Consider the following 20,511-nt stretch of genomic DNA (forward strand, 5'->3'; position numbering starts at 1 on the left):
TCCATCAACCGAAGCCAGATTCGACAAAGCCCCGTATGGATTCGGTTGGTTTGGGCACCAACCAGCATTCACATGCACTTGAAAAAGAAACGAGACATCGACATTTGTTATTACGGTATGTTCGATGCAACTATGAAAAATGTAATGATATAAATATGATAAATTAATATATATATATATGAATAACATAATAACTTATAATTCAATTTTTTTTTTTTAGAACTGTAGTTAAACGTTGGATGGAAACAAAGATACACAATCAACTAGATCGTCTTTCATAATAAGCGTTATCGAAAAGTATAATATTTTAAAAACTGGCTTTACTCTATAATAAATGACTATATAAAATAATGTATTATTTGCATTATTTTTTAGAGTCGGTCTCTTGTGAGACAGTCTTCACAAATCTTTATATGTGAGACGGATCAACCCTACCGATATTCGCAATAAAAAATAATACTCTTAATATAAAAATTAATATTTTTTCATGGATGACCCAAATAAGAGATCTGTCTCACAAAATACGATCCGTGAGATCGTCTCACACAAACTTTTGTTTATTTCTTGATGCTTACAATGCAATATTAATTAATAACTTCCTGAAATTTAATTATTGGAGAAAGAACTTTGGTGTCATCGAAAAGAAAACGCGTTTTGCCAGATTTTCCTGCTTTGTTTTGGGCATCAAATCATCAAAATTAAATGCCCCACAAAGGGGCAATTTTTGCGGTCGAGCACAAGTGTGTACGTTTTAGTGTACTTGGACCGTCCAATTAATAATCACGATACCATGTCTCATTTTTTTAAATTTAAGGATTTTATTGATTGCAGAGATTTTTTTTAAAAAAAAAAATAACATATTTTGTGGAGTTAACATATTTCTACCGAATTTTGCAGAATCTCCCGTCTTTCTAAATATTTTCACATAATTTTTTTGATTTATTTAATATTACTTTTATTGACATTTATAAATTTTTTCATAAAATCCATAAGATTTTTTAAATTTTTTTATTTTTAAAATATATTTGAATGATTTTATTTATTTAAATTATTTTTATCTATCAATATAATATTTTTCATTTATTGATTTAAGTTATGAAAGACAAAAATTAAGTCAATATTATATTTTTTACAATTAATTTCAATTATTCAAATCAATTCAACATGTTTATTTAATTAATTAATTTTTTTTAAAAAATACATAACAATAACTTTCAATATTAATAAATAATCAAAGTTCAAATATTTTTTTCCATTTTAAATATATCGAAAGACTTTAGCCCCATGAAATAATAATCATAAAAAACCTTATTAAGTTGTCATTATTGAATTTCAAGAGAAGGTATAGTTATGTTTTTATTAAAAAAAAAAAAGAAAAAAGAAAACGCACACAATGCGAACGGTCGGTCACAACCTTTCTTTTTGATTACCCTAAAATAAGGAGCTTCAAGCTAAAACCTCACCTCATTTGGGCTTTAAGATTGCCGGAGCCCATATTCGAGAAGTGGGCTATGTAAAGCCCAATCCGACCTCAATTGTAAAATTACGGACAAAACGACGTCGATCTTTGTTTCTTGTTCCATCGAACTGTCGATGAACGCTCAGGACCTAAATCAGAAACTCTGCTCGGATGCTTCCAATTTTCTCATTTTTCCACCCTAAAGACCGCCATTTCAGACAAGTTCGCTCAATTTTCAATCAATTCTCCTTTTATAAGCAGAAAATTGGTTTCAGCGTCGGATCTTCGCTCGAAAATCTGCTAGACCCGCCTTCTTCAAGAATAGATCAGTCCCAAAAAGAATTATCTTCGTTTAACTTCTCCGGCATTGCGAAAACTGTGATCTCCAAGAGTTCGCATTTTTGGGGGACTGATAAAGTTGAGACCTTCACTAATCATACCTTGAAAGATTACTTTTTGGGACTCTCGGATATTTCCCCAGTGACTGTACGTAGATTTTGGCGTATATTCGATTTGAAACCTCGAGATGTTTTTGAAATATTGGTTGGTTTTGAATCTTCCAGTGGGAAGTATGAGACTGAGGTTAAAAAGGTTAAATCTTTGTGGGGAATTTTCAAGTGGGCTGGTGAGAAAAATAAAGAATTCGAACATTTTCCTCAGTCTTGTAAGATCATGGCTTCTATGCTTGTGCGTGTGGGGTTGTTTGTGGAAGTTGAATCTGTGCTGTCTAGGAGTGAGAGTCGGGGAATTTTGTTGGATTGTCAGGAAATTTTCAGTGATTTGATCGAAGGTTATGTGAGGGAGTTTGAATTGGAAAGGGCCATTTGTAGTTATGACAGAATGAGGGGACTTTCTTTAGTGCCAACGAATTCGAGTTATCAAGCTCTTCTCAATTATTTGATTGGATTGAATGAGGCACAGTTGATGTATAACGTTTATGTGGATTTGATCAAGATAGGACTAAGAGGGAATGCAGAAGAGAGTAGCATTCATGAGAATGTCATACGGTTGCTTTGCATAGATGGTAGAGTACAGGAAGCCAGAGATCTTGTAAGGAAAGTTATGGCTTTTGGAATCATACCTGGTAGAACCATTATTGATGCTATTTGTTGTGGATATTGTGAGAAGAAGGATTTTGATGATATACTGAGTTTTTTTGCCGAAATGAGGATTGTTCCTGGTGTCATAATTGGCAACAAAATCCTCTTTTCATTAGGAATAAATTATGGTGTCGAGCAAACAAGCTTGTTCATGGAGAAAATGGAGGAGCTCGGTTTTTGTCCTGATGAAAGAACCTTGGGGATCTTGATTGGTTTTAGTTGCCGTGAAAGGAAGTTAAATAATGCTTTCATTTATCTTTCAAGCATTCTATCGAGAAGTCTCAAGCCCCATGTATGCTCTTATAATGCTCTCCTAAGCGGGATTTTTACCAACAGCATGTGGATGCACTCCCGAAACATCCTCCTTCAAATGAAGGATATGGAAGTTGCTCCAAATTTGTCAACTTTCAGAGTTCTCCTAGCTGGGTTTTGTAAAGCCATGCAATTTGATGAAGTAAAGGCAGTGATGGATGAGATGGCAGATCGAGGCTTCATAAAATTCTCATCGAGTGAAGATCCGCTAACCGAAGCATTCACCCTCTTGGGGTTCAACCCGATGGATGTGAAGATCAGGAGGGACAATGACCAGGGATTTTTTAAAACTGATTTTTATGATAATCTTGGTAATGGACTCTATTTGGACACAGATCTGGAAGAGTATGAAAAAATAATTGGCAAAGTCCTTGAGGATGCAACAATTCCCGACTTTAACTCTTCTATTCTGGAGAATTGTGACAATCGAGATATAAAAAACACTTTCAGTGTGGTAGACGAAATGGCTAGATGGGGTCAAAAACTGTCATTGCCCGCCTCTATATCCTTACTGAGAGGGCTTCCTAGATCTGCCTTCAGTGTCAAAACCATTAACCATCTTTTGGAGACCATGTTTAAATCAGTCTATCACCTTGATCAACGGTCTTTAAATAAGATCGTCCAAATGTACAGCAGAAAGGATTAACATTCTCAGCCAGGATGTTATTTGAAGGGATGGAACGAAGAAATTTCATGATTGAAAATGGTACATTCTCCTCTCTTTTGCTTGCTTTCTGCAAGAGAAGTGACCTGAAAAGTCTCCGTTGCTGCCACCATCTTGCGAGAAAATATAAGTGGTCTCCAAAATTGGAGGATAGGAAGGTCCTCTTGAGTTACCTATGCCAGAAGAAATGGTTGAATGAGGCATTTGAGATGTTTGAGACCATGTTGCTTGCCAGCCCTAGTGGCACGTCGGAAACTTTTCACTCGTTTCTTGAAGAGCTTTGTTCTCAAAGGTTCACTAGCGTTGCTCTTATTTTACTCAAGGAATTTCCAAGTCGCGCCATTGTCTTGGATCCCATGGCTTACAGCCATCTTATTCATGGATTTTGTAAAGAGGAGAAATTCTCGGAAGCCTCTGAGATTCTTTATTTTATGTTCTCTAAGAACTTAAGTCCAGCTCTCGATGTATCCATCCAGTTAACTCCTGTGTTATGGAGAACCAACATGGAGAAAGCTTCTGCGTTAAAAGATATATGCTTGAAAGAGCAACCTTCTGGCTTACTCACCACACTCTGTGCTTTGATTAAACAGTTCTGTAAGCTTAAAATGATTGAAGAAGCTGCCCATCTATTCAAGGAGACTTTGTCAAAGGGCCTGGTTCCCGATGTGGAGGCATTTAACTTGTTGATTCAAGGCTACTGCAGAGAAAACAAATCGAGGAAAGTAGTGGAACTGCTTGGCGTCTTGATAAGGAAAAGCTTAAGCATCTCTATTTCAAGTTATAGCCATTTGGTGCTCTGGTTATGCACAGAAAGAATGTTCCGCCAGGCATGGAGTTTGAAAGAGCTCGTGCATAAAGAAAGCGGCCTGTCCGACATTATTATGTTTAACATTTTGATATTTCACGTTTCCTCAGGGAAGAACATTTTGTTCTTGAATGCATTAATTCATGAACTTGAAAAGACAGGATTGAGATACGACGAGGTTACATATAATTTCCTGATACAAGGACTTATTCAGTGTCAAGATATCTCCCGCTCTGTCGGGTACCTGAGGACTATGATAGGCCAAGATCTCAGGCCAAGTACCCGTAGTGTTCGAGATGTAATTAGTTACTTCTGCAGGGAAAACAAGGTCGAAAAGGCCTTGGATTTAAGTAGAGAATTGGGACTTAGACGGTTGGATTCATGGTACTGTGATTCAAAATAGAATCGTTCAAGCACTTCTCAAGAAGTTTAAGCTACATGAAGCAGTAGATTTTCTTGACAGAATGGAATCAAAAGAACTGATTCCCGATAATATCGATTATGATCTTTCAATCGAGCAGCTGTATTTTCATGGTGGTCAGGATAAAGCAGTCGATCTTCTCAACATAATGCTTCAAAAAGGGAGGGTCCCTGAATCTTCTAGCTACGACTGTATTATCCAAAGTTTCTGTAACGGCCTTAAGTTGGATTTAGCATTGGATTTTCATGCTGAGATGTTGTGTAGGAATAGAAAACCGAGCAAGATCACTTCGGAAACTCTTGTTTGCAGATTGTGCCAATATGGCCGAGTGGCAGAAGCAGAGGAGCTACTAAACTCCATGATTCAGTTAGGAGAAACTCCGAGCAAGGAGATGTTTTGCTCCGTGATTAACGAGCATCGGTTTGAAAATAACGTAAGAAAAGCTTCCGAGCTGTTGAAAGTAATGCAGGAAATGGGATATGCGCCAGATTTCGACACGCATTGGTCTTTAATCAGCAATTTAGGCAGTTCGAGTAAAAAAGAGCGTGCAAATCCGAAACAGAGCTTTCTGTCTGGTCTCCTTTCTGGTTTTGGATTTGATCGGAACCCTAATGATAAAGTGCGGTAAACTAGGCAAAACTTCATTTTTTAAATTTATTTTTATGGCAACATGAAGGAGAGGCGGGCTCACGTAAATCACCACATTCTCGTGAAACAATGTTGTATCCCTTTTTTCATGTTTGTTCTTATATACAGATACCGTGACTTATTTTCCTAATATTGAAATAAAATCCGTGCATTATTGACGTTCAATTTCTTGCAAGAAACATAACCATTTCTTCTAGAATTTTATTCAAGGGGAGGAATCACTAATTGCCAAAAACATCAATCTCCAAAATCCAAAAACCCCACGCGAGTTAACAAATTAGAGAAGCATCAAGCAAGTAAAAATGCACAGAGCGATAGCAAAAGCTATTAGAGAACAAATTAATAAAAGACATATTTCAAATTATTCAAACAAACTAGGGATGAAGATAGTACACGAGAATGCATCAAGCAACAAACACGTGTCTGGCCTTACAAGCCAATCGTGTTTTCCACTTTTATTTTCTACATATGGGTACAGCCCGATATGCTTAAAACTCTCGAAACATATGGGATGCACAAGACACACTGAAAACAGAAGAAAACATGAAAACATTTTATTTCGGTAGCATATGGCATGATCCTGATGCACAAGACACATTGAAAACAGAAGAAACATGAAAACACTTCAATTCAGTAGCATATGGCATGATCATGAGATATCCTTCTCCTTAATCATCATAGTTCTCGTGGTGATGGTGATGCTTGTAGCGAGGCTTCTCCTCATCATCGGAGTTATCTTCTCCCTGAAAATCGTACTTACATCGTAATATTAACTAGACCGAAATGATGTTGAAACCACTGGCCATCATGCAAAATCAAACTTACAAAGAAAATGATTTTGAATTCACGTGTCTCAAAAATTTGAATTTATGGAAGTGATCCAACGTTAAAATTTATGATAATTCCTTCCAAATCCCCTTGTCGGTAAATGGAGAGAAAAATCATTTAAACCATCTTCCAAAAAAGTTGAAGCTCATGAAAAGTTATCCAACAACAATGTTGATGTACCCGTTACTTCATCAGTTACTAAGATATCCTATAATAGCGAGACGATGAAATTTTGGGCTCAATAGTATTTCATTTTCATCACTGCCTAATCTTCACTTTTTACAGCAAGTAAATAGTGTGGGGACCATACCATTAAGGTTATCACTTCGAGAAACTAAGGCATAATTCAAACTTTAAAACATTTGGGGAGTCATAAATCACAATATAATATGGTTTATTTCTTCACCTAAAATCCCTTCGTTTAAAGAATCAGAAAAGGGATCAAATGCAATACCATTTGTTCACCTTCATGTCCTGCAATAAAGGATTCTAAGGCCTAGGCTTGGGCTATATGAGCGGAGTTCTAGTCAAAATGAGCTCAGGGATTTCAAAATCTTGATCCCTGGGGTCCAAAATCAGCCCAATAAGAATGATACACATATGCTGCTCATTTTCATTCTACAAAGTCACTCGGGTTTCTGGTTGAGCTCGAGTGCCCCAGACACAAGATATATTTGACATCAGTACATAAGATCATTAATGATACAAAATCATATTTCCTAATCCTACGACCAGTACATTCAAAAAGAAAAAGTCAAATTCATCATAAATTTTTTATTCCAAGCCAATTAACAAATAGCAAACAGTCTCCAAAATTCGTTCTCTCAAAATTCTGCACATATTTTATTAATACTACCTAGGAAGTAGGAACAGGCTCGATCGTTGACAAATTACTATCGGACTAAATATTCAATTGCAAGCCCACCTATTTTGTATGTTTGAGTGATCGGGATCGGACCAGCATTGCCAAATTACTAGTCCTACTGAGGTCATAGATAACAAATTCATTCCAAGAAAAACTTTTTATAGGGAAAAGTTTCACCAGCATGGATGATAACCATAGAAAAACAAGAATAACGTGAAAGGGAAAAAACTCACATATTTCTTGCGGCCATATCCCTCATCTTCATCATCACGCCTCTCGTAGCTAGGCTTCCTGTAATCCTCTTCCTCAGACCTTCCATAGCTGGGCCTCTCATATCCCTCTGTCTCATAACTAGGTCTCCCGTAACTGACCCTCTCTTCTCCATATTCGGGCTTCTTACCATACCCACCCGATCCATATTCCTCGGATTCTGGTTTCCTACCATACCCACCCGATCCATATTCCTCGGATTCGGGTTTCCTACCATACCCGCCCGAGCCATATTCCTCGGATTCGGGCCTCCTTCCATACTCGGATCGACCATATTCAGATTCGGCCGTCCTCCCATAACCAGAGCCGTACTCTGAACTGGGCCTTTCAACTTCCTGCCTCCCTCCATATCCCGATCCATACTCCGATCCAGGCTCACCGTATTCACTTTTCCTCCCGTGATCGGGCCTCCGTCCGTAATCCGATTCAGGCTCTTCGTAATCGTTTTTCCTCCCATATTCCGATCCGGGATTTCCATACTCTGGCTTGCTCCCGTACCCAGATCCATACTCCGAATCCGGTCTCTTCCCATATCCACCCCCTTCGCCATATCCAGATCCATGCTCGCTTTCTCCACCATACTCACCTTGGGGACGATTCATCCCGGGCTGATAATTAGGTTTGGGTGCATCGCACTCGTACCCACCCCCAGAAGGGTTTTCGCCCTCATATGAAGCAGGGCGCGGTCGAGGCTTTGGCCGAGCGTAGCTCTTGTACTCGTTGTCCAAAGCTTCTTCAGCGTAGGCGCAGGGCTCCGCGTACGAAGTATACTGCGGGCGATCATAGTCGAACTCGTCAGATCCATTAGAGGTATTGGGATAGCAAATCTCCTCGGAAGGCGGTAAGGGGCGGCCGTAGGTCAAGTTGATGTCATATCCGCCGCCATAAGGAGTGGGATCATAATCATCGAAGTCGTCGACCTCGTCGCCGGTGTCGCGGTGGCCTTTTGGGAAGTAAGACATCGTTTATCTGGAATTCGCTCTGATCTGATGTGTGGTAAATGTGACCCCATCGCAGTGAAGGCAAAAGGGTATAAATAGCTCGAGTTATTAACATTAGGTACGACAATGCCCTTGGATCTTGTGTTTATTACAGTATCACACGTGGCAGTGCCACCGTGGGGGTAGCTACTTAATTCGTGGATCCTAGGAATTTACTATTTCAAATTAGAGTATGTTTCAAACGATTTTAAGATTTTTTTTGAGAGATGGTATCGATATTCACAACAAAAAATAATATTCTTAGCATAAAAAATAATATTTTTTTATGGATGACTCAAATAAGATATATGTATCACAAAATACGACATGTATGACCATCTCACACAAGTTTTATATAGTTAATATTACTTGTTCAAAATTTAATATCATAATATTTATACGATTACCGCATCAATTTAGTTTAAAATATAATTTTTGAAATTTTAGTTAACCTAATTATTTTTAAATAATATCAAATTTAATATCTAAAATAAATATTTTTTATGTAAAACATAGTGAACATAAATGAAAAGATAACCGTGGAAATGGATGCAATATTTGTGGTTGAGGCAATCAAGAACCCATCTCCTTTCTCTATGGAGGAGCCGATTTCTCCATTTATGTGAATGTTGTTTTCAAGTCCCATCAACTCTTATGGATATTTTTGAAGCATGATTCAAATCAAGAGGCATTCATTTGGGCAATAATTTCTCTTGTTTTTGTATGCATCCTCTCTTGTTGACCCCAGCTTTTTCTTTCAAAATAATTGATCATTTGCAACTACTAGAAGATCTTTTTTCGCCTACTTGATCCCCTAGCTCACTGGAAAGACAGAGTTGGAATTTAGTTGTAATCGCTTGTATGTCGACATTAGTAGAGATCTAAAATCTGAGTTGTTTTTATTGAGAAAAAAAAAAAAGTAAAATAAATGACAATTTATATATTTAAATCAATAAAAGTAGTTTTTTTTTTCAAAGAAAACAAAAATCAATAAAACTATTTATGACAAATACAACAACGAATGCTCGTATAACATTGTAAAGGTCATTTTTTTAAAAAAATTATTTAAGTGAAAGTCCTATGTATGTTATTATTGAAAGATTAAACAATACGATTTTGACAAACATTTTGATTTTTTATATTTTTGTTAGACTTAAATATATGGAAAATGCAACACACAGGAAAAATGATTCCAAAATACTAAAAAGTTCACGTTTTTCTACTTGTAAATTTGTAATGCTGTATAATATTTACACAAAATGGCAAGATAGAAAATACTTTTTCACATTTTACTCCTTTTTGTGTGTTTTTTAAAAATCTAATAAATAAATATAGAGTATATCTCATGTGAGATCGTCTCATGTCAACTATACCGATATTCATAATAAAAAATAATATTTTTAATAAGATTTTTTTATAGATAACCCAAATAAAAAATCTGTATCACCTCAAAAAAATTTTGTCATAAATATAATAATAAAAAAATCAATGGGGTATAAAGAAAATCTCGAACCATCTGTAGTTCACCACGTCGGACAAAAGCTCCACACTTGGATATGGTTGTCCTCTTCAGTCCGATGGACGCAGTTGCACTTGCTTCATCTCTTTGTGCCATCTCAAAATGAGCGAAGTCCCGGCTGTGCCGTCGTTTCGGAGCACCCTTTTCCTCGCCGGAGCCCCGCATTTTAAGGGGAATCGGCTTAAGCAAATTAGTACTGTACAACGGCGGTGCAGTATTTTGAGGAAGACAAGGCAACTGAAAGTAAAATCCCAGGTGGCCAGTCCTTCCACTTATTCTTCAAGAATCTTCACTGACATTCCTCTTTATGAAATGCCTGGGGTAATAGCTAAATTTGATACTGCCTCTGTTTTCTTGGTAATTTGAAACCCGTGTATTGATTGGCTTCAATATGAATTGAGCAGGCTTCATTTGATCAGTATTTGGAGGATAAATCCAGGATTTTCGCTGCCATCTTACCTGATCAACAAAGGAGCCAACAGCTCAATGAGGTATAATATCTTAGCAATTGGGGACAATTTTTTAAATTTTATGTCTTCTCCATGAATATTTGCCAGCAAAATCTTGAAATTTGAATCAGAGCAGATTCAAAAACTGTCGACCCTTGGTTGCAATCCCTTCATACATTGCGTTCTTAGGAAGTCCTATGTTGACTTGTACTTTCAAGATTAGGGAACTATTTCAAGCTGACAACTTTTCTTGCCATCCTGCTCGTTGAAGCTACATTTGAATGCCAGTTTCGCGTAGGGTGTGAGCCGTGTAATCGATACTGATCCCAACAGGCACAATTCAAGACTATATGTACTCACTTCAAAAAAGTGATTAACAAGATTGCTAGAAGAGTCTACTTTGCACCTTAAAAAAAAACCATTTACATGGCAATCAATAAGTTCCTTCACACGTGACTGTGTGAGTTTCTAACCATATTTTGTGATATACTTTGAGCTTTAGGAAAAACCAAGTTGGCTGGACTTAGAACCAAACATTTTTTCCCTGGCATATATAGATGTTCCTCATAGATTTGGAGTAACGGAAATTTTTTATCATTAGCATCTCTGTTCCAACTCTGTTAGTTGGCTCCTGTATGTTTAATAATATGTTTGATTCAGTTGCTTCGCAATTGTAAGCAGGATGAATGGAAAGTTCATATGCTGCCAATAGATTTCTTATTTCTCACTGTATACCCAGTAGTGGACATGAGGATAAGATGTAAATCTAACGGAATAGGATACCCTCCAACAGTTCCTCGAGAAGTTTCAAAGGTTCTTGAGCTTGAGATTGTAAGCACCTTATTCTAACACCTTAACTCACTATAATTAATGATTTTGCTCCTGAGTTTTTGTATAATTCAGAGTGTTTACGTGCAGGTTAGATGGGAGATTCAAGGGTTAGATGACATGCTCAAGCCATCTCAGTTTTCACTCGGTGTAAACGGGGCTTTATATTCGGATAGGCGTGGACCAAGAACCAGACTGAAAGGCCAACTACAGATGACCATAAGCTTTGTTCTCCCCCCTGTTCTTAGTTTCGTGCCCGAAAATATTCGACGAGATGTTACAGAATCTGTTAGACCATCCACGTGGCACAAACATTTTTCTTTCCCTCTCTCTCGTCTTGTATTCTCATTCATCGGTTTTTCATCGTTTAGGTTCTGAAGAGACTGGCGGAGAACATGAAACACAAAGTAAATGGCAGCTTGATCGCAGACTATAGCAATTTCAAGAGGGAAAGACCAAGGGCTTTAGCGTGAGTTAAGAAAAACTTCAAGTTGGCTGAAATCTGAAATCTTGGCTGTTTGTAAATCAAGTATTCTTCCATTTTTAGTCTCCGCAGCCAACTGAAGAGTCTTATTGTTCCTTAACACAGTTTGTCCAGGTTGAGGCATATATTTTGTACTGAGCCGAGGAAAGTGTCGTGGAAGTATAACATTCTCTGTCATTTCTATTTTTTATTTGTTATATCGAACAGGCAAATAAAATAACAAATAATTTTGTAAAAACATCAATTAATTTGGTACAAAAAAATTTGGAGACGAACCCCGTGCCTCTCGCATGCAAAGCAAGCGCTCTACCATTTGAGCTACATACCCTATATGATTGCACTTCGTGTTATCTGTTATATATATTAATGATATTTTGTTTGCATCCATTTTTTTTTGCGGTCAATCTAAACATATGGACATTCGCCCAACTCAGATTGAAAATTTTGCGCACAATCTTCTGTAGGAAATATATTGGTTTTCCCATGCAGAAGTTCATTAAGTCGTCAACTCATCTAAGATCTTGCGCGCTATGGCTTCCACATCAATGTTAAAAGTATTATCATAGCCATTTTATAGGCAAGATTTCAATTCATTCCCATAAACGACAGCAGCAAAAATGGTACAATTAAGAAGTCATCAAATTATACACTATGTTGAACGGTCAAGTTCAGACTATTGGATCATCAATCACCAGTAATCAGCACAAGAACACGAACCATGTTTGAAATAGTGAAAGCGATTACGATCTCTGATAATGATTTCTCGGCCATATACTTTGGATGCAATCTTTATTGCCGAATGACAATCTGGACATGTTCTCAAATTCTTGAAAATGTAAAGAGGTATGCCAATTTTAGTGCTCATGAGACCAAAACAGACGGCCAATTTCTCACTATGGAACTGTAACACTCGCTCTTTTTCCTCCTGCTGATAGGTATAATCCATCCCAATGTCGCTAGCAGAGAAGATCTGGGAATTAGTGTCCGGTACATAACCAGATAATCTCAATCTTTTGATCATCTCATCCAACTTCGAATATATCTCTTTGATTCGCGGATGTGCTTTGTCCCCTGCAGTGAAATGATGAACCTGGCCGTTGACAAACATTGAACTAACTCCGGGAATTTTTCTGATTCCCCTGTCTCTAAGAACCCTTCGAAAAGAACCAGCTTTATCGAGCTTACCTGACAAAGCATACACATTCGACAGCAAGATATGATATTCAGTGTTGTGGGGATACAACTGAACTAGTTCTCGTAAAAGGCGTTCCCCCAGCACTTGCTTCCGGTGAACACCACATGCACCTAACAAAGACCCCAAAACAACCTCATTTGGGCTCATTGGCATTCCCCGTATCACAGCCTCTGCTTCTTCCAAATGTCCTGCTCGACCCAAAAGATCCACCATACATGCATAATTTTCCATGGAAGGACTTATACCGTACACATGTTCAAGGCTGCAGAAAATTTTCCGTCCCTGATCGACTAAGCCAGAGTGGCTGCAAGCACTCAGCACAGCTGTGAAGGTTATGTCATCCGGTTTGACCTCTTCTAACATTTGATTAAACATATCCAAGACAGCTGCCCCTTTCCCATGCATGGCGAGCCCACTAAGCATAGCATTCCATGACACTAAAGTCCTCGAATGCATAGACTCAAAAACTCGTATTGCCATATTAATACGACCACATTTTGCATACATATCGAGTAAAGCTGTGCCCACCGAAACATCAATTACCGTACCGGCCATGTTTTTGAGAGCATGGATATGTAGCCATTTACCCATCACAATATCCCCCGACTGTGTACAAGCCGACAACAACGAGCAAAGGGCGGCAAAATGTAACTTCAGTCCATAACTAAACAGCATTTCACTCAGAAGCCTAAAAGCTTCCTCACTACAGCAATTTTCGACATATGCAGCAGTCATTATAGTCCATGCAATCTCATTTTTCTCAGGCATTTGATCAAATAAATTCCTCCCTTCCTTCAAACCCATCCATTTCACCACACCGCCCAAAAGCACAGTCCAGGAAACAATACTTCTCTCCGTCATTTCATCAAACATCCTCCTAGCGTCACCTGCAAAATCACACTTAACATACATATCCATCGCAGCATTACAAGCTTTAACGCTAAAACCCAAACCCATCTTGACCATACACACATGACCTTGAATCCCAAAAACCCGGTTTCCAACCTTTGCGCAAGCGCAGAACACCGAAACCAACGTGATTTCATCGATCAAAATCATTTCCCTTCGCATCATGACGAACAAATTAAGAGCATCCAGGTGCGATCCCACAAGGGAATAACAGCTCATGAGCGTTGTCCAATCGATGGTGTCTTTATGAGTTAATGGAATATCGTCGAACAATTTTCGTGCTGAAAACAAGTCGCCGCACACAGCGTACATGTGGAGAACAACGTTGGGGAGGAACGTGTTTGGGACAGAGAGGAGGCCGGTCGTTATAGCGGCGCCATGTATCTTCAGGCCCTCGTCGAGCCGTGAGTGTCGAGCGCATGACCGGAGAAGGACACGGTAGTAGCGAGCTACTGATGATATGGTTCCCGCGGCCGGCCATCTCATAAGGGATGAACTTGAGTCAACTAATGTGTTGCCAACTTCGGTTCATATCAAATATCCAACCAAATTGATTAGTTTGATTATCTTCAAAAGTATTTTTGATAAATATTTTACTAATGTCACAAGAATTTGATTTGGATATTTTTGTTTGTAGGTGAATTTGCTTTAAATTCTCAAACCAAACTTAATTTTGTATTCAAATTTCACTAAAAAAAAATGTGTCAAATAACTAATAAAAAAATATTTTTGCACTCTTTAGGCTCACATGTTTGTCACCAATTGAAATCGATACAAAATATTGAAAATATGACACTAATATATAATATTTGAATATCAACTGTCTTAGATCATATACAAACTATAAGATTTTGAATATAAAATTAAAAATTTATTAATATAAACAGTTGTTAAGTACTCAAAAATCATATATTAGTAATATAATTATGACAGTTACTTTTCAAATACCATATATTAGTGTCATATTTACAATATTCTGTATTGATTTTCATCGGAAAAGATAAATGTGTCATTAATAATAATAATAATCGATATACATGTTCGAATAATAGTATGATCTAAAAATATTCGAATATAATATATTAATACCATATTTTAAAAATTTTGTATCACCTTTCATCGAGAAAAAATACATGGACCCAAAGAATAAAAGAAACATTTTGTATGAATCAGATAATACTAAGACAATTTTTTTTTTACTGAGACTTGAAGAACTTAAATTTGGGCGTAGGAATCTAAAACAAATTTACTATTGTTTTTTGGTCAAATTTAACGAATTAAATCTGAACCAGACTTCTTTGACAAGAAGCCATGCGTTTAGTTAACATAATTCAATATTCATGCAAAATGATCCATCGGTCTGTTTTATCTAAAGTATAATCGTTTTTAGGTTTCTTTAATGACAAATTTGCGTATAATCCAATTGACCTGACTCGTAATTCTTACCACATCACAACAAAATGCTTATCGTTCAAAAAAAGCACGGTGGTTCTAGGCAACACCCAAACAAAAAATCCTTCGAAAGAAACAAACACAAAATGGAGGTGGTGTAGCCACCAAAATCAAACACAGGTTAGTTTCAAGCAAGAAAATTTCCAGTTTGACGAGATGACTAAAACGAAAGCATCATGATGCCTATTGTTTTGTTTTTGTTTTTGTTTTTGTTGTTGAAATAGCTCAATCTTCATCCTCTTCTTCATCACCACCACTGGCTTTCTTTGTTGCAGCTTTCTGGTTCTTCCTCTTCACTCTTCCCGGGCGACCGCCACCAAAAGGACTAGTAAGTGAGAAATCAATATGCTTCTGTGAGTCGACTCTCACCATGAATGATGGTACATTAACCACCTGCCTTCCGACCCTGAGAGGAATAAAGTCGGTCATTACGCAGATTGCATATACGGTACAAGAATAACACAAAGGTCATGCTGGGATGTGCAAAAGGAATGACACGGAACCAAAACCATGTTGCCATAATATGATAACTAGATCACTTCGAGACTATTCAGAATATGAAAATAACACGTGAATACACATATTGAAAACAGGTTGAGTTGCAGGATATATGAAGCTCACTTGTTTGGATAGAAAATCTCATCCACCAAAATTTTAGATAAACACAGAGAACTTTAGAATGGATAAGGAATTAATAATTCAAATAAGGATCAATTATCGCAGAAATTATCATTGCAAGAATCCACAGTCCGCTGTCTATAATAAGGTACCACAATTCTTTTTTTTTTTTAAAGATATAAACCAACAGAATACACACCTGATGTGCCTTTGCCTGATGAGCACACGAGCATGGTGAATAGATTTAGCCATACCAGCCTTAAATACAAGAGTCTGGAGACGTCTTTCGAGAAAGTTCTCCACGGTCAACGCGAGCACGTAATCAAGCTTGTTCTGGCTCTCATCCAAAAGCCCGTACCGATTCATCCTCCGAAGAAGGGCCTCGCCCTCAAAAATACGACGAGGGTCTTTCTCATCCAGTGTGAGAAGCATTCTTGCCGCATTACGGATGCGACTCAATGCATATTGAACCCTCCACAGCTCCCTCTTGCATCGAAGCCCATATTCTCCAACAAGCTTCAGCTCAGCATCCAATCTTTCCTTCTCATATGGCCGGCGAGGCTTCTTGAAAGTCTTCCCATCTAACAAAAATCATTATACATCAAATTTAGGAAAATCATTCAACTCAACCGTATGAAAGAGAGAAAAAATTAACACATAACCAGGACCTTGAACTTCAGATTTCTCATTCATTTGAACAAGGTATTGGACCAAGACAATGTAAAAGAACTCAAACAGCAGTAAAACAGAATGCATTATCAAACTTTTTTACACCAAAGGGTCAATTCATTCCAAAAAGCATCGAATCTAGATTATCAATCCAAGATTTGAAATCACAATATAATTTCTCGGAAATCCAATTTAAAAAAGCAGACTAAAAGCCCTGATCAAACATGGCTCACAATATCCACGCAACCAATAATCCACCAAGTAGAACGAAATGAAAAGGACGAGCATTTCCTGCAGACACTTACAGTTGCGGTAGAAACTAACGTTCACCATCGTCCCCGCTACGTCGCACTGCCTAAGGAACACGAGGAGACAAACCCACACCTGTTTTTGCAGAGTAAATTTGGAAGAGGCAACCCTAGTCCAGCATTGGGCTAAATAGAAACTGGGCTCTGTTCACCGATCATGTATGTGCTTTTAGATTGGGCTTCAGTCCATTTGTAAATTGTGAACTTAATTTATCTGTTACAAATATTTAGTTTTCATTAATAAAAAAGATATTTGGACGTTTAAATACGACAGAAAAAAAAAATAAAACATGAATTGCATTATTAGATGTTATTATAAAAATTTAATGAAATTCCAATTATCGGGATTAAATTTTCTTATGCATTAGCGAATCACTAATAGAAAGGGAAAAAAGGTGCGGAAAATTGTGAAGGATAATTGGAGAATGTAACTAATTTAGGTTAAAATAAATCTTTTGTGAGACGAACAATAATATATAAAGGAAAAAATGTTATTAAAATTGTGGAGGATAATTGGCGAATGTAACTAATTTAGGTTAAAATCGATACGGACTCACATATTTTTTTGTAAGACAAATCAACTATGTTCATATATTTAATAAAAAATAATATTTAGTTATTTGGATCTCCATACGACACTTGGGTATAATTCGTTATTGGGTCTTCATATTGGCGAAGATCATCATAACACTCTCTCACATAGGCCATCGGCTCTGGACGTAACTTTGAATTGATTTTACACACATCGAGCCCCGTGATTTGATTTTACACACATTGAGCCCCGTGATTTGATTTTTTACAGACTTTAAATTACTAGTTACAAGGAAAAAAATAAGGTGTCCAGTGATTTGATCTTACTTGCGAACATGGAGATTAGTGGTTAACCATCTTTGGGTGGTTTATTGGAATTACGATTTACTTTCGGTGTCATCAACACACGTTCGTGTTGGTGTTCTTTATGGTTACAAGTTTATTCCTCATTTTAAATCGTTAGGGATGTACCACATAACAACATTGGTACAACATTCCACATGGAACATGGAAGAAACAGAGTTAAAATCATAAACCCATTCAAGTTCAAAGTAGGTGAAACACAGCTTAACACATTACAACATCTCAAGTAAAAACAAAGCAAGAAATACGAGAATACGAAAATGCAGCCAAGGGAGAGACTCGGACTACAATACAACACAAGAGCGAGTAAACAGCATAACAGACAGCCACTCGAGATCAAACAAAGAGATCATTCACTTATTCTTCGTCCTCATCTCCATCTGGAGACTCCGCCCCAACTTCTTCATAGTCCTTCTCAAGAGCAGCCAAGTCTTCCCTCGCCTCCGAGAATTCTCCTTCCTCCATACCCTCACCAACATACCAATGCACGAATGCCCTTTTTGAGTACATCAGATCAAACTTGAAATCAATCCTCGAAAACACCTCAGCAACACCAGTCGAGTTGGAAATCATGCACACTGCCCTCTGGACCTTAGCCAAATCACCACCAGGAACGACAGTAGGAGGCTGATAGTTGATACCACATTTGAACCCTGTGGGGCACCAGTCGACAAATTGAATTGTCCTCTTGGTTTTGATTGTGGCGACAGCAGCGTTAACATCCTTGGGGACAACATCACCCCTGTACATCAAACAGCAAGCCATGTATTTCCCATGGCGAGGGTCACATTTCACCATCATAGATGATGGCTCGAATGCAGTGTTTGTTATTTCGGCAACTGATAGCTGCTCGTGATAGGCCTTTTCAGCAGAGATCACAGGGGCGTAAGAGGAAAGCATGAAATGAATTCTTGGATATGGAACCAGGTTAGTTTGGAACTCATTCACATCCACATTCAACGCCCCATCGAACCGCAAAGATGCCGTTAATGAGGATATCACCTGGACAAGTTATGAAATAGATTAATAACTTACAGGCAAACAGAGAGATACAGGATAGATAAAGAACCATATACTGTTATACCGGGCCAGGTAAATTTATTTACCTGAGAAATCAACCTGTTGAGATTAGTGTAGGTAGGCCTTTCAATATCGAGGGACTTGCGGCAGATGTCGTAAATGGCCTCATTATCAAGAAGCACGGTAACATCTGTGTGCTCGAGGAGGGAATGAGTTGAAAGCACGGAATTATAAGGCTCGACAACTGCGGTTGAAACCTGGGGAGAAGGATAGATAGTGAAACCCAACTTTGATTTTTTACCATAGTCAACAGATAGCCTCTCAAGTAACAGAGATCCTAGGCCGGATCCCGTACCACCACCGACAGCATGAAAAACCAAAAACCCCTGCAATCCAGTACAATTGTCCGCGAGCTTTCGGATCCTGTCAAGGCAGAGATCAACAATTTCTTTGCCAATAGTGTAATGACCTCTGGCAAAGTTGTTGGCGGCATCTTCTTTGCCGCTGATCAGCTGCTCTGGGTGGAAGAGCTGGCGATAAGAACCTGAGCGGACCTCATCTATGACAGTCGGCTCCAGATCCACAAACACAGCTCTAGGGACATGTTTTCCAGCGCCTGTTTCACTGAAGAACGTGTTGAAAGCATCATCACCTCCTCCTACTGTGACATCTCCAGGCATTTGCCCATCAGGCTACATACAAAAAATAACGCGACAATGAATTAAATCTCGCGTTCAAACATATCCGTGATTTTTCAACAAAACATCTCAAAAACCAAACGAACAAAAAAAATTCCCCCAACAGAGGCATCAAAACCCAAAAAAGTCTAGATCTAACCAAAATAACAAAACGAATCAGAACAACATCACTGAATCTGATAGATCTACACGAAAAACTTCAGAAATCAATGAGGAAAAGAACATCAAACCTTGATGCCGTGTTCGAGGCAGTAAAGCTCCCAGCAGGCATTTCCGACCTGAATACCGGCCTGACCAATGTGGATCGAAATGCACTCTCTCATCTCGGTTTATTTGTCAGATCAAAATGGAGGGATTTGAATTAAGAGAGAAGAGGGAAGCTCAAACAAACACCAGAGGCGTATACAAAGACGTCCCTGGGTCAAGGTGTGGGGTGGGAGGAAACTGCGAAGAGGAGAGGGCTTTTATAGCAACGGTGAACCGAAAATTGGGGTTGTATTTTATTTTGTTTATTTACTTATTTTTTGAGCGGTATTATTTACTTTGAAATTATTTCAGATTTACAGCTGGATGCATAGATTGCCATTGGCTCCACTTTTGGGAAAAAAAAATTTTAAAAAGCTTTTTGAATAAAATTTTTTTGTCATTTAGCATTAATCGTTTTCAAAAATGCTTAACTTGAGTAAGATATATGAAAATCTTCCATTTCTTCCAAATGTCACTTTAACAAGAGAAATTTAGTCAAAAAATAAATTTATTAATTAAGATTTTAGACATATAATCTTAGGCAGTGTTTGGTAGGGATGATAAGGTGGGGTTTATGAATTTTTAACCTATCTTATCCCTTGTTTGGTACGAGTGATTATTTAACCAAGTCAATCTCTCATATGATTGATGAGGTTATAGTAACTGGGATAAAATAATTACTCATTATCCCTTAAGATTATTTATCTTATCCTACTCTTAATCCATCATATTTTTCCAGTTTTAACATTCTCCTAAATCCAAACTCACTACTACTTCCCTCCACCGACCATCTCCCGTCGTCGGACCCCGCCTCCCAATGCCGATCACCCCCTCCGACCCTCCGCCGCCCGTCCCCCGACGCCGCCGCTA

General features: G+C 37.9%; 6 protein-coding genes across 9 annotated transcripts; 2 read left to right on the forward strand and 4 right to left on the reverse strand.

Moving 5' to 3' along the window:
- The first annotated feature begins 1,549 nt into the window (after positions 1-1,549).
- On the forward strand, positions 1,550-6,013 carry LOC140826502 (pentatricopeptide repeat-containing protein At5g15280, mitochondrial). Its single transcript, XM_073188849.1, is given in 3 exon segments — positions 1,550-3,503; positions 3,506-4,710; positions 4,712-6,013. Coding segments are annotated over 3 exon segments (3,756 nt in total). The 5' UTR covers positions 1,550-1,630; the 3' UTR covers positions 5,390-6,013.
- Positions 5,749-8,392, reverse strand: LOC140826503 (uncharacterized). 2 transcript variants are annotated; one of them, XM_073188852.1, is made up of 2 exons: positions 7,332-8,392; positions 5,749-6,145 (listed from the first exon to the last, which is right to left on the reverse strand). In XM_073188852.1, exons 1-2 carry the CDS (start codon positions 8,332-8,334, stop codon positions 6,078-6,080), a joined length of 1,071 nt encoding a protein of 356 aa, XP_073044953.1. In that variant the 5' UTR covers positions 8,335-8,392; the 3' UTR covers positions 5,749-6,077. The 2 variants fall into 2 exon arrangements, with proteins under 2 accessions (XP_073044953.1, XP_073044952.1); XM_073188851.1 differs by having other exon boundaries at positions 5,749-6,152; positions 7,336-8,390.
- A 1,467-nt stretch (positions 8,393-9,859) lies between these two features.
- On the forward strand, positions 9,860-11,818 carry LOC140826505 (uncharacterized). 2 transcript variants are annotated; one of them, XM_073188856.1, is made up of 5 exons: positions 9,860-10,126; positions 10,276-10,362; positions 11,002-11,151; positions 11,239-11,436; positions 11,520-11,818. In XM_073188856.1, exons 1-5 carry the CDS (start codon positions 9,974-9,976, stop codon positions 11,619-11,621), a joined length of 690 nt encoding a protein of 229 aa, XP_073044957.1. In that variant the 5' UTR covers positions 9,860-9,973; the 3' UTR covers positions 11,622-11,818. The 2 variants fall into 2 exon arrangements, with proteins under 2 accessions (XP_073044957.1, XP_073044956.1); XM_073188855.1 differs by having other exon boundaries at positions 9,861-10,192.
- Positions 11,819-12,063: 245 nt separating this feature from the next.
- Positions 12,064-14,272, reverse strand: LOC140826506 (pentatricopeptide repeat-containing protein At5g15340, mitochondrial). Its single transcript, XM_073188857.1, has one exon. The coding sequence runs from the start codon at positions 14,220-14,222 to the stop codon at positions 12,321-12,323; it is 1,902 nt and encodes a 633-aa protein (XP_073044958.1). The 5' UTR covers positions 14,223-14,272; the 3' UTR covers positions 12,064-12,320.
- An 877-nt stretch (positions 14,273-15,149) lies between these two features.
- On the reverse strand, positions 15,150-16,937 carry LOC140826509 (small ribosomal subunit protein uS4y-like). 2 transcript variants are annotated; one of them, XM_073188860.1, is made up of 3 exons: positions 16,781-16,937; positions 16,006-16,387; positions 15,150-15,513 (listed from the first exon to the last, which is right to left on the reverse strand). In XM_073188860.1, the coding sequence occupies exons 1-3, from the start codon at positions 16,806-16,808 to the stop codon at positions 15,414-15,416; spliced, it is 510 nt and encodes a 169-aa protein (XP_073044961.1). In that variant the 5' UTR covers positions 16,809-16,937; the 3' UTR covers positions 15,150-15,413. The 2 variants fall into 2 exon arrangements, with proteins under 2 accessions (XP_073044961.1, XP_073044960.1); XM_073188859.1 differs by having other exon boundaries at positions 15,150-15,594.
- An 899-nt stretch (positions 16,938-17,836) lies between these two features.
- Positions 17,837-19,841, reverse strand: LOC140826507 (tubulin alpha-1 chain-like). The gene is made up of 3 exons (XM_073188858.1): positions 19,626-19,841; positions 18,784-19,389; positions 17,837-18,679 (listed from the first exon to the last, which is right to left on the reverse strand). Exons 1-3 carry the CDS (start codon positions 19,716-19,718, stop codon positions 18,035-18,037), a joined length of 1,344 nt encoding a protein of 447 aa, XP_073044959.1. The 5' UTR covers positions 19,719-19,841; the 3' UTR covers positions 17,837-18,034.
- Positions 19,842-20,511: the final 670 nt, after the last annotated feature.

Source organism: Primulina eburnea, chromosome 3 (genome assembly GCF_022965805.1).
Source record: "Primulina eburnea isolate SZY01 chromosome 3, ASM2296580v1, whole genome shotgun sequence".
Lineage (NCBI taxonomy): Eukaryota > Viridiplantae > Streptophyta > Magnoliopsida > Lamiales > Gesneriaceae > Primulina > Primulina eburnea.

Bases quoted from the DNA above. Each gene is read 5' to 3' on its own strand.
- LOC140826503 (XM_073188851.1), bottom strand. From the start codon at position 8,334: ATGTCTTACTTCCCAAAAGGCCACCGCGACACCGGCGACGAGGTCGAC. The intron at 6,153-7,335 runs GTGAGTTTTTTC...TACGATTTTCAG, and splicing joins GATATGGCCGCAAGAAATAT to GGAGAAGATAACTCCGATGA.
- LOC140826505 (XM_073188855.1), top strand. From the start codon at position 9,974: ATGAGCGAAGTCCCGGCTGTGCCGTCGTTTCGGAGCACCCTTTTCCTC. The intron at 10,193-10,275 runs GTAATAGCTAAA...TGAATTGAGCAG, and splicing joins CTCTTTATGAAATGCCTGGG to GCTTCATTTGATCAGTATTT. The intron at 11,152-11,238 runs GTAAGCACCTTA...GTTTACGTGCAG, and splicing joins AGGTTCTTGAGCTTGAGATT to GTTAGATGGGAGATTCAAGG.
- LOC140826506 (XM_073188857.1), bottom strand. From the start codon at position 14,222: ATGAGATGGCCGGCCGCGGGAACCATATCATCAGTAGCTCGCTACTAC.
- LOC140826509 (XM_073188859.1), bottom strand. From the start codon at position 16,808: ATGGTGAACGTTAGTTTCTACCGCAACT. The intron at 16,388-16,780 runs GTAAGTGTCTGC...GATTTTTGTTAG, and splicing joins CGTTAGTTTCTACCGCAACT to ATGGGAAGACTTTCAAGAAG. The intron at 15,595-16,005 runs GTGTGTATTCTG...TATTCCTCTCAG, and splicing joins ATCAGGCAAAGGCACATCAG to GGTCGGAAGGCAGGTGGTTA.
- LOC140826507 (XM_073188858.1), bottom strand. From the start codon at position 19,718: ATGAGAGAGTGCATTTCGATCCACATTGGTCAGGCCGGTATTCAGGTC. The intron at 19,390-19,625 runs GTTTGATGTTCT...TTTTGTATGTAG, and splicing joins GCCTCGAACACGGCATCAAG to CCTGATGGGCAAATGCCTGG. The intron at 18,680-18,783 runs GTAAATAAATTT...TAACTTGTCCAG, and splicing joins TCAACAGGTTGATTTCTCAG to GTGATATCCTCATTAACGGC.